General features: G+C 42.2%; 1 protein-coding gene across 1 annotated transcript; it reads left to right on the top strand.

Moving 5' to 3' along the window:
* The first annotated feature begins 214 nt into the window (after positions 1 to 214).
* sec23b (SEC23 homolog B, coat complex II component) lies at positions 215 to 9327 on the top strand. Its single transcript, XM_079219353.1, has 19 exons — positions 215 to 336; positions 1592 to 1819; positions 2165 to 2222; positions 2334 to 2420; positions 2824 to 3060; positions 3165 to 3247; positions 3532 to 3676; positions 4572 to 4730; positions 4931 to 5046; positions 5199 to 5322; positions 5492 to 5572; positions 5680 to 5769; positions 6014 to 6120; positions 6347 to 6500; positions 6677 to 6754; positions 6956 to 7117; positions 7277 to 7363; positions 7506 to 7727; positions 8291 to 9327. Exons 2-19 carry the CDS (start codon positions 1599 to 1601, stop codon positions 8378 to 8380), a joined length of 2301 nt encoding a protein of 766 aa, XP_079075479.1. The 5' UTR covers positions 215 to 336; positions 1592 to 1598; the 3' UTR covers positions 8381 to 9327.
* The last annotated feature ends 4464 nt before the right edge of the window (positions 9328 to 13791 follow it).

The raw sequence follows: 13791 nt of genomic DNA, 5'->3' as shown, positions 1-13791 counted from the left end.
TCATAAACTCTACAACTCCCTCACTCAGCCGTTAGGGCAGATACCAGTCTTGCAGTAGTAGGTCAATACTGTAAACTACATTTCCCATCATTCCTTGCGTACGCATAGTACGTACCATCACCGTCACCGATGGAAGAGTCAATAGGATTGGCCTGAACTTAGAGTAACACGTCATTTTAGTAAAGCGCAAGAGCCGGCTGGCAGGGAGAGATCCCCTCACCGTCGTATTCCTGACCTGTACATCCGTCTGCTTTTATCTTCAAATGCTGTAATTTCTTTTTAACACAACCGACTCTTTCGCTCGTGTTTAGACTTGAGGCCAACTTGATATCCAAGGTAAGCACTCGACTTAACTTTGCTCTAAAGGCCGCTTCCACTGAAAAGGGACAGGAAGTGGGCTAATGCTAGCTAACGCTACATTCCGTTAGCTCGCCCAACCAGCCTCCCGGCGAAGCGTCCGCGTTGCTGTTGAGTGACAGCAACGTAGAGGTATTTGGCAACGATGGTTAACGCTTACGTAATGTTGTTTCTACAACACTAACGTTACGAGTACACTTTGTTCATTTCGGATTAGAAATGCTGTGCACGGCAGATAAAGTGTCTAACCTTCGCTGGTGGGTTCATCAGAAATGATACGTGGCCTGTGCTGCTCATTCAAGCTAGCCGTTGTGTACATCTTCGATAAATAGTGCTTCTTTCTGTGATTTTTTATTTTTTTTAATTTTTTTTTTAAATACAATTTCACGGTGGCCTTGTTCTTTCCTTGAAACAGAAATTAACGTTACCTCCAACAAAATCCACTCCACGTCCCGGCAAAGCTCCCCGTCCGTTAGAAACACATTGGCTAGAAGGCAATACACAGTCAACAAGTGCATTGTCTATTTATCTCTTCAAAGGGATGTTTTCAGATTGATTGTTTTTGTCCGACAAATAGTCTAAACCCCCAACATATTCAAGACAAACCTACATAAGACATCCCAGTGGATACACTGGAATTAAGGAATGTTTGTCATTTTGCTTAAATGCATCAATAATAGTGTATTAGGTGAGGAATATAATTGGTAGATTAATATGTAATGACAGTAATTATTTGGTGCCCTCCCTAGTCCACAGATGGTTGGCCTACAGATCATATTGTATGCTCTGAAGTCTTGTGACCAGCTGATAACTTACTTAGTTTTTTGCCATCTTTATAAATGCACCTTGTAAACCTGCTGAAATGCTGTTGTATTGCTCTGGAAATATAACGCTCCTCAGAGAGTGGTGAGAAAGAGGGAGAGTTTACAGTTGTTACAACAGGATCTTATGTGACACTTTGCCAAAGGTGTGACGTCTCAGACGGGCCAACAAAGGTGTAGTCTAAAAATATGACTGGGATTCCTCTCTACTGTTGGAAAACATGCTGGTCAGGTTTTCTTATGACACGTTTGTGCGTCATGCTTCTGGATAGCTGCGTCTTATTTTAGTATCACATTGAAAAGAGCACCTGCATAAAGAGTGGCTCACTGCAGCCAGTAGAGAGTAGACACTTGTTTAGGCTGTTGGATTTACAAACCTCACTGTGATCTATTGGGCTCTTTCCCTGCTGAAGCTCAGTGATGGCGTCCTACCAGGAGTTCATCCAACAGAATGAGGACAGAGATGGGGTGCGATTCAGCTGGAACCTCTGGCCCTCCAGCCGCCTGGAAGCCACCAGGCTAGTGGTCCCAGTCTCCTGTCTCTTCACACCACTCAAGGAGAGGCCTGACCTTCCACCGGTCCAGTACGAACCAGTTCTGTGCAGCCGGGCCAACTGCAAGGCAGTGCTCAACCCACTGTGGTGAGTTAAATGGGAAACAATGCTCCTTCTTACAGATGTCAACATTGTAATGTTTGTTTTCACTGCAAGTTATCAAAAACAAGGATTTGAGTATTCAACCTTTATTTTAAAGGAATTGTTTTGCCTTTTTTACATGAGAATTGTGTTTAACCCTCTGTACTTATTATGATTGATTATCATAATGTCAACTATGTTCTTAAAATGTCTTCATTTTAGTATTTCTTAAGTAAAATAAAATGGGTGGCACGGCATTGCAAATGAGCATATGTGGATCACTATCGGTCAAAGTTAGACTCCTGCCAAATGAGTGCATTCCTAACCCAATTGTTTTGCTCACCCCTTCAGTCAAGTTGACTTCAGAGCAAAAATATGGGCGTGCAACTTCTGCTTTCAAAGAAACCCAGTAAGTACTGACATTCACCGCATACTTTAGTTTGATATTATATAAGACCGATCATTTGGATTTGCTGCATTCCTTTATTAAGGTTGTTGATCTGGTTCTGTGTCTCTGCAGTTCCCTCCCTCTTATGCAGGCATATCTGACGTGAACCAGCCAGCGGAACTCATGCCACAGTTTTCTACAATTGAGTATATAGTACAGGTAAATACTACATGCATGTCTGCACTCTGACCTCAGCCCTATGCAAGGAGATTGTATGTACTCTGGATGTACTCTGTTGTGTACTAGTTGTAGGGTCAGTGTCATCAGAAAAAAAGGCCCTATACTTAGCCACTTGGACTAATTAAGTGCACTAATATGGTACAGTAGTGAAAGAGGTGTGTCATAATCATGTAGTGTTTAGATATGTTAAGTTTATACAGCAGAAACATCATTGACTTAGTAGTTGGGACCTCACTACTATTATGGCTAACAGGTGTGGCTTCATGAATACTTCATATGGTTTTCAAAAGTAATATGAGAGGGTCTCTGCTAGTGAAAGTATGTGGAAACAAAGCTTATGATTTCAGCAGAGTGTAACCTTTTTTCTCTCGCCTATTTACAGCGTGGACCCACAGCCCCTCTGATCTTCATTTATGTGGTGGACACATGTTTGGAAGAAGAGGACCTCCAGGCCCTCAAGGAGTCCCTTCAGATGTCACTCAGCCTGCTGCCACCCAACGCCCTGGTAGGCCTCATCACATTCGGACGCATGGTTCAGGTTCACGAGCTCAGCTGTGAGGGGATCGCCAAGAGCTACGTGTTCAGGGGCACCAAAGACCTCTCCTCCAAACAAATCCAGGTTGGTGCAAAGAAATTAGTAAAAAAACTGCAATATGAGACAAATTAGGAGATTCATGTGTGAAAAGCCAACTGCAATTGTTTTTCTTTTTTGGTGTGTTTCAGGAGATGCTGGGTTTAACAAAGCCCGCAGCATCAGGACAACCAGGTCGCCCTCTGGCACCTCAGGATGCTGCAGCTACTTGCAGGTAAGGAGGAGCATTTTTACATTACATTTCATTTAGCTAACGCTTTTATCCAGACACAGCAACGGGGAGCAATTAGGAGTTAAGTGTCTTTTTCAAGGACACAACGACATGGACTAGCAGAGCCGGGGTTCGAACCACAGACCCTCTGATTGAAAGACGGGCGTGCAAGCCACAGTCGGCCCCATTTACACTTAGCTCTGGTCTCAGCCAGTTAATGTTAGCTGTTTCCAAAAGTTACGAAAGTACGCTTTTCTTGCCTAAGGTGTGTTTGTGTTCAAATACAGGTTCCTTCAGCCCGTGCACAGAGTTGACATGAATCTAACTGACTTGCTCGGTGAGCTTCAGAGAGACCCGTGGCCCGTCCCTCAGGGCAAACGGCCGCTCCGCTCAACCGGTGTGGCGCTGACTGTTGCTGTCGGCCTGCTGGAGGTATAGTATACACACATTCAGAAGCACATATATAATTATACACAAAGTCGAGACAAATAATGCCAGACTATGAGTATAGATATATACTTTATTTTTATTTTTTTCTTACACGGGGTGTTTTAATACTAATTAAATCCAACCCAAACGTTATTCTCTAGATACAAATTAATTAGCAGTCCTTTTAATGAGGCTTTTAACAGTAACCTGAACTTTGGCCTCTTCAAGATGATTGTGCCACATGTAACTGTTAAGCAAGGCACAGACTGCCTGATGACTATCTTCTGCACAAACGGTACGTGAGCTTTGTCAGTTCAAAGGCTCGTTCCTTGTTTGCTTTCGGTCTTTTCACTCCACCATCATTATTCTCTCTTCTCCTACAGCTAATCTGAGTGGTTATACAACGCAGCAGATCCCTCCCCCGCTGTACTCTACTTCAGCAGATAGGAGATGAGGCCTGATTAGAATAAATGTGGTTATTTCAGTGACTCCAGATTTGTCAAGAGGCGTTTGACTTGATGAATGAGTCTTTTTACATAAAAAGGCAAACTGCAAAAAGTGGTTAGAATCCACCATTTGTTGATTTATTTATTTGATTGCTCTCTGTGATTGAGTACACTTTGTCCCTGTGGAACTGAATCACTGTTTACGTGGAACTTAAAAGCAGATTTCAGTGGCTTTGTCACTGTGTGGCATACTTCCAAAGGTCTGTTTCTGACTTTGCCTGACTCCTGGACTATGGACTTGTTGTGTTGGCTGTGAGGTCTGCTCTTTGCTGAAACTGATTCCCTAAAAGATTATTGAACGTAAACAACAAACATGGCTATTGTTAATATTCACAGTTGTCAGGCTAGCAGCTTTTTTAAGACTCTTTATTCCTCCTCCCTTTTATCCTCAGGGTACATTCCCCAACACAGGGGCTCGTGTGATGCTGTTCATCGGAGGGCCCCCCACCCAAGGCCCAGGCATGGTGGTGGGAGACGAGCTGAAAACCCCCATCCGTTCCTGGCATGACATCCAGAAAGACAACGCTCGCCATTTGAAGAAAGCCACCAAGGTGAGAAAGTGCATAAACCCTCTCCAAGTCTTAGCATTTGTAACAGTAGTTGTATTTTAGTTAAATTTTCCTTTGTTGTTATAACTTACTTTCCCCCCCAATTACGTCAAACGCATGTAGTACACAACGTACTTGGGGTATGTTCACTGACATTAAGTCGTCATTTCATGTCTTGTCTACTTGTGTTTTGTGTCACACAGTACTATGAAGCCATGGCCAACCGCTCAGCAGTAAATGGCCACTGTATTGATATCTACGCCTGTGCCCTGGACCAGACGGGACTGCTGGAGATGAAGTGCTTATCTAATTTTACCGGGTACGTCAGCCCTTATTGTTTAATCTTTGAGGGTGTGGTATTATATTAGTCTAACCGTTAGGGATGTGGGATTTTTTTTTTATCTTTTTTTTTTTTAATCATAAGAAAAAGTTTGAAATAAAAATTCTAAACAATTTGTTATTATTTATCAGGGGGCACATTGTCATGGGAGACTCCTTCAACACCTCCCTGTTCAAGCAGACCTTTCAGAGAGTCTTCAGCAAAGACTACAATGGAGATTTCCGCATGGCCTTCGGTGGTGTCCTGGAAGTGAAGGTAAAGAAGTGACGACGTCATCAGATTTATAATGAATATCATTGTTCGCTGTATTTTTGCTTAAATAAGAAGCTTGTGTCAATCACTCAAACTTTGGGATTTTTCTTTTCGGAACACAAATTAGATCTGTACTTGCATACTTATGTTGCGTGTATTTCTGTCTCAATAGACATCAAGGGAAGTGAAGATTTGCGGAACCATTGGACCATGTGTTTCACTCAACTCTAAGGGCTCTTGTGTTTCAGAGAATGTGAGTCTCTGCCCAGGAGTCAGATTCCTTCCTTCCCACAATTGAATTGTAATCTGAGAGCTGCTGTTTACTGGCCTCCATCACAATATGTTCTCTGTCTTGTGTAGGAGATGGGTATTGGTGGCACGAGCCAGTGGAAAGTGTGTGGTCTCAACCCCTCCACCACTTTGGGCATTTTCTTTGAAGTGGTGAATCAGGTAAAAAACAAAGAGTATCTTGTGACCTCTGATGGGATTACTGTTGGCAGATTAAAGTACAGTTGCTAATCGTATCACAGAGTGAATAATTCTGACGGGATGAAGGCTTTGTCTTGTGAAACTCTTTGAACAATGGCTTCTTTTTGTTTTCCTTTTGATAAAAGGCCATTTGTTAGGCTCATTCAAAGAGAGAAGTGATTGACAATAGTAGTATGACTGTCTCTACTGTTTTGTTTGTGTGTAGCACAATGCACCAGTCCCCCAAGGTGGCAGAGGGGCGATCCAGTTTGTAACCCAGTACCAGCACTCCAGCACACAGAGGAGGATACGGGTCACGACCATCGCAAGGAAGTAAGACACCATTAACGTGAACTTCACTCCATGTCAACCTGGAACATCATTTATTTATTAATAATAAGCTAGGTTATTTTGCAGCACAGACTGTCACTATCTGTAGCGATATAATGAAGCCGAACGGAAACCTGTGTGTACGTGCGTCATTCACACCACACCCACGCTCACCCGCACCTCTCCTGCTGTCCTCCCGCCCCTCTCTTTCTTTCTGTCCTCACCTAAGCTGGGCAGATGCACAGTCCCAAATTCAGCACATCGAGTCGTCATTCGACCAGGAAGCGGCCGCCGTGCTCATGGCTCGCCTGGGAGTCTTCAGAGCGGAGTCAGAGGAGGGACCAGATGTTCTGCGTTGGCTTGACAGGCAGCTAATCCGCCTGGTGAGTGACGCACACACGCCTCCCTATCTGCGCTTTGTGACGAGAACAATGCACAGTTGGCATTGTTTGGATTGTGGGATATTAATTAATTCTGTCATTGCTTACGCATGATGTGCCAGATCACGAAAGGTGTGTACTTGATGTTTGAACAGTGTTTTGTCTCATCTCTGTTTCAGTGTCAGAAGTTTGGCCAGTTCAACAAAGATGACCCGACATCCTTCAAGCTGTCGGAGTCTCTGTCCCTCTACCCACAGGTAAGCCTGTCCCTGAGTGGAAATGCCTGAATTTGAATCTATAATAATTACAAAATAGACTTTTTTTTCTCAATCATTATTATAGATCTGATTTTTAAAATATGACATAAATTTTAATTATAACACTTTCTCTAATTTGTGTTTGCTGGCATTAGAATTATTATTTTTTTAAACTAACTTTTTCCTCTCCTTCTCCTGCAGTTTATGTTCCACCTGAGGCGGTCGCCATTCCTGCAGGTTTTCAACAACAGCCCCGATGAGTCGTCCTATTACAGGCACCACTTTGTCAGGCAGGACCTGACCCAGTCGCTGATTATGATCCAGCCCATCCTCTACTCATACTCCTTCCATGGACCACCAGAGGTCAGCCTCACACCCTCTTCACCAATATTATTATTATCAGCGTTGGAGGAGTGTCAGGACTTTCCCAGAAGCTTCACAATATCTTCATAAGAAATGTGTGTCAGCGCTGATTTATGTGGTGTTTGAGTTGTTCAAACTGTGTTCTGTATTTCTTCACAGCCCGTCCTCCTGGACAGCAGCAGTATCCTGCCAGATCGAATCCTGCTCATGGACACTTTCTTCCAGCTGGTTATTTACCATGGAGAGGTGAGATAGTTCTATTCATTTAAACATTTGACACGGCAATGGATTACTCTCCTTTAGTTCCACTTAAATTCCAAAAATCTTTCTAGAAAGGTGTTCCACAGAAGGCGTTTCTTAATGCTGTAATTTTCCTCTTTATTTCCAGACCATAGCCCAGTGGCGTAAGGCCGGCTACCAGGAAATGGCAGAGTACGAGAATTTCAAACAGCTGTTACTGGCTCCACTGGATGATGCCCAGGAGATCTTGCAGACGCGTTTCCCCATGCCGCGCTACGTCGACACAGAGCATGGAGGCTCACAGGCTCGTTTCCTGCTCTCTAAGGTCAACCCATCCCAGACCCACAACAACAGCTACGCCTGGGGACAGGTACTGTATTATAAGATACAACCTAATACTTGAGAAAAGATTGCTGTTAGAGGTCAACTCCAGTATCGGCAGACCATCTAAAGATGTCAGTGGACTTTCCCTCATGCAGCTTCAGTGGGCTGAAGTTATTTACAACCTCATACAGCGCTTTCATAACTGTGTAAAACAACAATTTATGAAAGTTTCAGAAATTTCTCATTTCCTTCCTGCCTCCAAATCAAGACTTTAAAACCACATGATTGTCTTCACCCCTGGGGAAAACCAAGCTGTGCTGAAAACTGAAACAAATTGACAGACTGAAAGCTGAAATTAATTAACTCTTAACCGCCCCAAGTTAAGAACTATACCCTGTTGTTTATAAACACTGTGAATACATCTACAGCACTCCAATAATGAGATGATCAAGAGAACAAGGCCATGCATAAGCCAATCTTAGTGATAAACCAGTTTTGCTCTACTGAAGTGATCATGGGATCAGAGTTTGTGACGAAAAGATCTGTCCGCAAAGTGCATAAATCACTCGGCCTCTGTTTATGCCCCATTTGTTTCCTGTGCATCTGTAGGAGACGGGCGCCCCGATCCTCACTGATGACGTCAGCCTGCAGGTCTTCATGGACCACTTGAAGAAACTGGCAGTTTCCAGCTCTACGTAGACGTCTATTCTACCACAAAGTGATCAGACATTCACGTTATGACATCGGGATACAGTAACATTTATTTCCCCTGTTTTTGTAAAGGAACCAAACCCAGAGAGGTCACTGTATGTGCTTGCTTAATTGTGTCCTTTCTGGAGCCATGTGTGACATATCCATGCGACAAAATAAACAGGATAAAAGAGGGCAAATAGCACATTCCTAATATGAAAAAGAAGTAACATTTTTACTCATTTTCATTAACTTGTTATTTATGAGAAATGGCTCCAGTTTTCAATTCTGTCCTCATGTAAGCAATATCAAACCCTCTATTTCTCTTTTATATTTGATATTGCCTCTGACATACAGACTGATTAGACTAATAATAATAACTTTTGTTTTATTTTTGTTTGTTTGTCCTACAAATATGTCTACTGCATCAGAATTGGTGAAGGGTGCTGTTAAATAGGATGCTTGTAAGTGTTTGCTTTGTCTATAGCTAAAGATGATACCGTATGCGTCGGATATCCTCATTTAATAAATTATAATGGCACCTTCTAATGCTGAGGAAATGTTCACAGGGATCATCGGTCTTCACGCCGATTGCTTATTAATATTATACACCATTTATTTGACGTATAGTTTTAAAATCCTACATGGATTATACCTGTGTTTTTCAAAAAACTCCCTCTGAATAGTGATTAATGTTCTGAGGAATTTAAGTCAAATCAACTCAACTGACCTACTGTTTTCAATGAAGAACATTGAGATTTATTTTTAACTTTATAAGGCACTCTATAGTTTAGTCCTCATCACCATCTGGTATTTTGCGCCCGATGATTGCCTAAGTGTCTTTGTAATCAAACTTCAATCTGCTGTAAGTCTGTATAAAAGGAACAGTTGTTTGATTTAGACCCTGTCTGGATTCCTAATGCTGTCCATATAAAGCCCTGTCGGCAGGAAACGGATTCAGTCTGTGTTGTCTGTCCTACACCAGCATGCGCGTCCCATTCACAAAACATTTTCCTGTTAGAAACAGAGAATTCTAGAGGATTTTCTCATGGAAGTCAGAGCTAACCGGAGATGCTCAGTTCATACACCAGGCATCTGTTCGGTGACGTGCAGCAGAAGGAAAGGCCTTGCGCTTGCCGTCTAGCGGTGCACATTTGCACGCTGCATGTTGACAACAGTAGGTGGCACGGCACTCTGTGCAGATTGGAAGTGACACACCCCCTCAACAATTGTCTTTTTGTGTTTTCAAATGTTTTTTCAAATGTTTCTACTGTACATAATGCCTGCATGGCACGCAATCCCAATCATAAAACCACTCACACACACCATCTACTGTCTCTAAGCTGATTTCAGAGCACCCAGACAGTATGATTTCGAGGATCAGTGAATGACAGATTATGAAGCCTAATCCTTGGGGGCTATCTGTTTAGAGGCAAATTCTACTCTTAGCTTTAAGCGGAAGTTGCCACTAAAATACAAATGAAGTCTGTGTCTATCAAGAGCTTAGGCCTTACAATGTTGAACTTTGGAGCCACATATGCTCCAAAGGTATTCAAGGCCAAGTAAAAAGGGATGCAATCCAACGGCTCTTAATCTCATTTGACATAGATACTACAGCCAAAAGCTCCTTTCAGGTCTGCGCATTTTTCAGTTTAGGTTGGTGCAGCTGCGTGAGATGTGACGCCACACATGAATATGAAATGATCTCATAAAGGGAAAGCAATCATGTCTTCCTTTTAATCTGTGTGTCTATACTCGTGTCCATCTTGACCCATGCATAGGCGCGGCTGTGCATGTTCGATGACGTTCAGAGGAACAAAAGAACATTAAAATTTCTCTCACTTTTTTTGTCTACAGTGATCATTCATGATGCTTATGTCCATGTGATGCCCAGGCTTAGGCAAAGCTGTAAGGAAATGTGTTGTCTTATTATCTCCTATCAAATCCTAACGGATCAGTTCTAGTCCAGTAACCATTGAAATCCATTCTGGTTTCTGTCCCAGATAACTTATATAAGATTTATATATGGAATATGCCATAACATGTTTATATAACTATAATACACAATGCTGTCGTCAGATGATGCCTACCATTAATAATATAGTGCTGTTCCTTTGCTCTTTAGATTACATGAGCTAAAACTGGAGTCTGAATGATATTAATATTGTGTGTGAGTACATGTACAATTATTTTAATTCCAACAAGGCTCACAGCCACAGATGTATGAGTTAATAATCCCCTTGATATCAATTAATACTGCAAAGAAACATTAATTTTAATAATAGTAGTAATATACATCTTTATATTGCAGATTTCATCAAATTTATGGAGAGAAAAGTCATGAGTAGTAACCTTTTAAACCTACCTATTTGTTAACTTTTTAAACCCACCTATTTGTTAACTTTTTAAACCCACCTATTTGTTAACTTTTTAAACCCACCTACGGCCCACAAATGAAAGTGTTGCGATATTTACAGTATTACTTACAGTTTTTCTCCATTTGCACAAAAAATAAATGTAACTATGCGCACATTTCTGAAAGAAATGGCATGTTAGTATGTATTTTCGGACCGCTAGACTGTGAGACTACATTGTGTTCACTCAAATAAAACATTCTAAATCAGCCAGGACTGAAAAATTAAGGATTGCCACTTTAGAACAAGACCTGTAATTTATTGTGGTCACAATGTGACCGCTACAGTGATTTTGTACGGACAACGTACGTCATACACATGATAAGAATGTGTATGAGCGATAAGTTGAGCTCTAGGAATAGCTACGGCAACCTCGTGATGAAATACAGTAAAGATTATCTGAGTTAGGATCAAACCTATGTGGATGATGGTGAATGCAACATTAGCATAATTAGAGAAGATTGAAGTCAGCAAACTGACTCACTAATGTGAGTTGCACACCAATGTCTTTCTAAAGTTTGCTAACATTAGCTAATATTAGCCACTATGTGCCAACAGCCCAAATAAGGCCAAAGCAACAAACCGCTGAGTGTACTGAGTTGAGCGGGAGTGTGTTTTATTGTTTTTTTATTTATGTTTATATATGTGAGTGGAAGATTGTGTTAGTTATGTTACATTGTCTCGCTTTAAACTTCCAATAACATATTGTTTTGGTCACTGTTGTGCTAACAAGTTTACCACCTCAACCTAAGTTGCTTATTTGCACGACTGGCAATAGAGAGAGTAAAAAAAGAAAATTAAGTTTATCATAAGAAAATTCTGTATCAAAATTGAACCCCACATTCTTGGACAGAGGTGAAAAGTCCATCACAGCTAGATCCAAAGTGACCAATAGCTGTGCCAGAGAGCCTGAAGCTTAAGAATAAAATGATCACAATCATATATAATGCAGCGCTGCATAGTATGATGATCCAAAGACGAAGGTATTCCAAGATTAGTAATGTGCATTATGTTACCTGAAGTCAGATGTGAAGTCTGTCCGCAGCAAAGAACTTGAAATGTGTTAACTTCTTGTTATTGCAGGGATTAACTTCTTGTTATTGCCACGAATGGTCACCAGCCTCGTGGAAGTCAAAAGCAGTGTTTACTGCTGATGTTCAGTAAGACCTTTGGCAACTGTTGGCAAGAGAAGCCGGGTGACTTCAGGCCACGGTGAAGCTGTGAGTTGTGTAAAGGGACGGGATCACTCACACAGAGTGGGAAGTGATGACAAACCTGGCAGTATCACAGTGACTTTTCTTCTCCTGGAATCTTTTCAAACATTACCAAAGCAGTTCATCACCTATAAATAAGCCTGCGGGATCAAGCAAGTGGTATTTGAAATGGGAGAGTTAATCCTGTCAGTAAACGTGCCCCTTTATAACCTTCATGTTCAAGATTACGCCAAGGTGGTAATACTGACCGTATCACCAGCAGCTTGTTCAGCCCTATTTGGGGCACTTTGGTGGCCTGATTTTGTCCATTTTCAGAGTCGTGTTGAAGTGCGGCTTAGCCTGCGGGGGGCTGGACATGAAGGCGTGCTGCTGAGGTAGCAGAGATATCGGACCTATCTGGCCTCATTTACTCCGGGGTTGTAAACACTGTTGGCACAGTGGCTCAAACGACTGGTCTTTTTTTATTTTATTTATTTTTTTATTCTCGCACAGAAGAATCACTGTACTCACGGGAAACGTCTTTGAAATGCCAACATTTGTGTTGCCTCTGCACTCCAGCACAGTTCAGATCATCTCTACTTCTCAAAGTGTGCGATCAGTAGCGGCAGAAGCTCACCATCCTCTCCATTACTCCATTACCAATTTTACACATCAGGTTCTGTTTTCTTCTCACATGCAGTAGCCTACTTCTTTTCCTCTGGCGGAAGCTCCCTAAATTGTTTTGTTTTTTATAACACTGGCAATGTCATCAGGGTTATCATGTGCTTCAGGGTGGTTCTCTCTGCTGAGAGGGTGATTGGCTGCAACCTGCCTTCCCTCCATGACTTGTTCGCCTCCAGGAGCCTGAAGCGGGCAGGTATATTGTAGCCGACCGCTCTCACCCTGCACACAAACTGTTGGAGTCCCGTCCCTCTGGCAGGAGGCTGCGGTCCATCAGGACCAAGACCTCACGCCACATAGGTGTCTTAGTTTTTTTTCGACAGTTATCTATTATTGCAATATGTTTATTGTTTTTTAAATATATATGTTTTAGTTTTGATTATTTTGTTTGTCTATGTTGTCTATGTTTATTGTTATGCACCTTTCACCAAGTCAAATTCCTTGAATGTGCAACTTACTTAGCCAATACATGATTGTGATTGTGATTCTTCAGGGTAAAATATGTATTTAGGAGGCAGCGATGGTCTAATTAAAGTCGCCATTTAGTTAAATGTTGAGGTATTGTAGAATCCAACTAACTTGACTCGTCATGCTAAACGGATTAAAAGTGAGAATGTCTCGCCTCTGCTGCTTCCTCTCTTTGTAATATTCTGCCTCTTGTGTCCCCCAACGTGATGATATTTTTTGCTAAACCACCATTGCTGGAGTAGCCCTTAATCCTCTTCCTCGTGCAGTTTTATCTCATTCTGAAATTTCCAGTGAAATCTGTCTGCTGGGGTTGTAAACCCCTTGCTGTATTTGTTCAATTGAACGGCTGATAAGTTGTGAGGGAGGGGGGAGGTTGGGGAGGGGGAGAGATAAAATAGAGTGCATCTGCATCATCAGAAAATCCCACGCTTGATGCATGCGAGCGTCAAATCCTTTGGCAACGTGGCATCCTATAGGCTGGACGCATCGCGCGTGGAAGAGAAAAACAAAGTCTGGAAATGTGACACTCTGACACCCGGCTGAGCTCAGTGTGGGGATGCTGTCGGTCTCATCAGCATCAGATAGATGTCTGCTTACTGTGGAGTGCCCTTTACCTCTGCAGGTGCGTTTTGGAAACTAACTATCTTCTCCGCTTAGCGCGCAT

The sequence above is a fragment of the Taurulus bubalis genome (genome assembly GCF_910589615.1).
Source record: "Taurulus bubalis genome assembly, chromosome: 6".
Classification (NCBI taxonomy): domain Eukaryota; kingdom Metazoa; phylum Chordata; class Actinopteri; order Perciformes; family Cottidae; genus Taurulus; species Taurulus bubalis.
The sequence above is the reverse complement of the archived record's forward strand: the minus strand, read 5'-3'. Positions and strand labels throughout refer to the sequence as shown.

What these genes read in the sequence shown, in the direction of transcription:
- sec23b (XM_079219353.1), top strand. Translation starts at nt 1,599, where the DNA reads ATGGCGTCCTACCAGGAGTTCATCCAACAGAATGAGGACAGAGATGGG. An exon ending in GTGGTGTCCTGGAAGTGAAG is followed by an intron (nt 5,323 to 5,491) that starts GTAAAGAAGTGA and finishes CTGTCTCAATAG; the next exon opens with ACATCAAGGGAAGTGAAGAT. An exon ending in GTCACGACCATCGCAAGGAA is followed by an intron (nt 6,121 to 6,346) that starts GTAAGACACCAT and finishes TCCTCACCTAAG; the next exon opens with CTGGGCAGATGCACAGTCCC.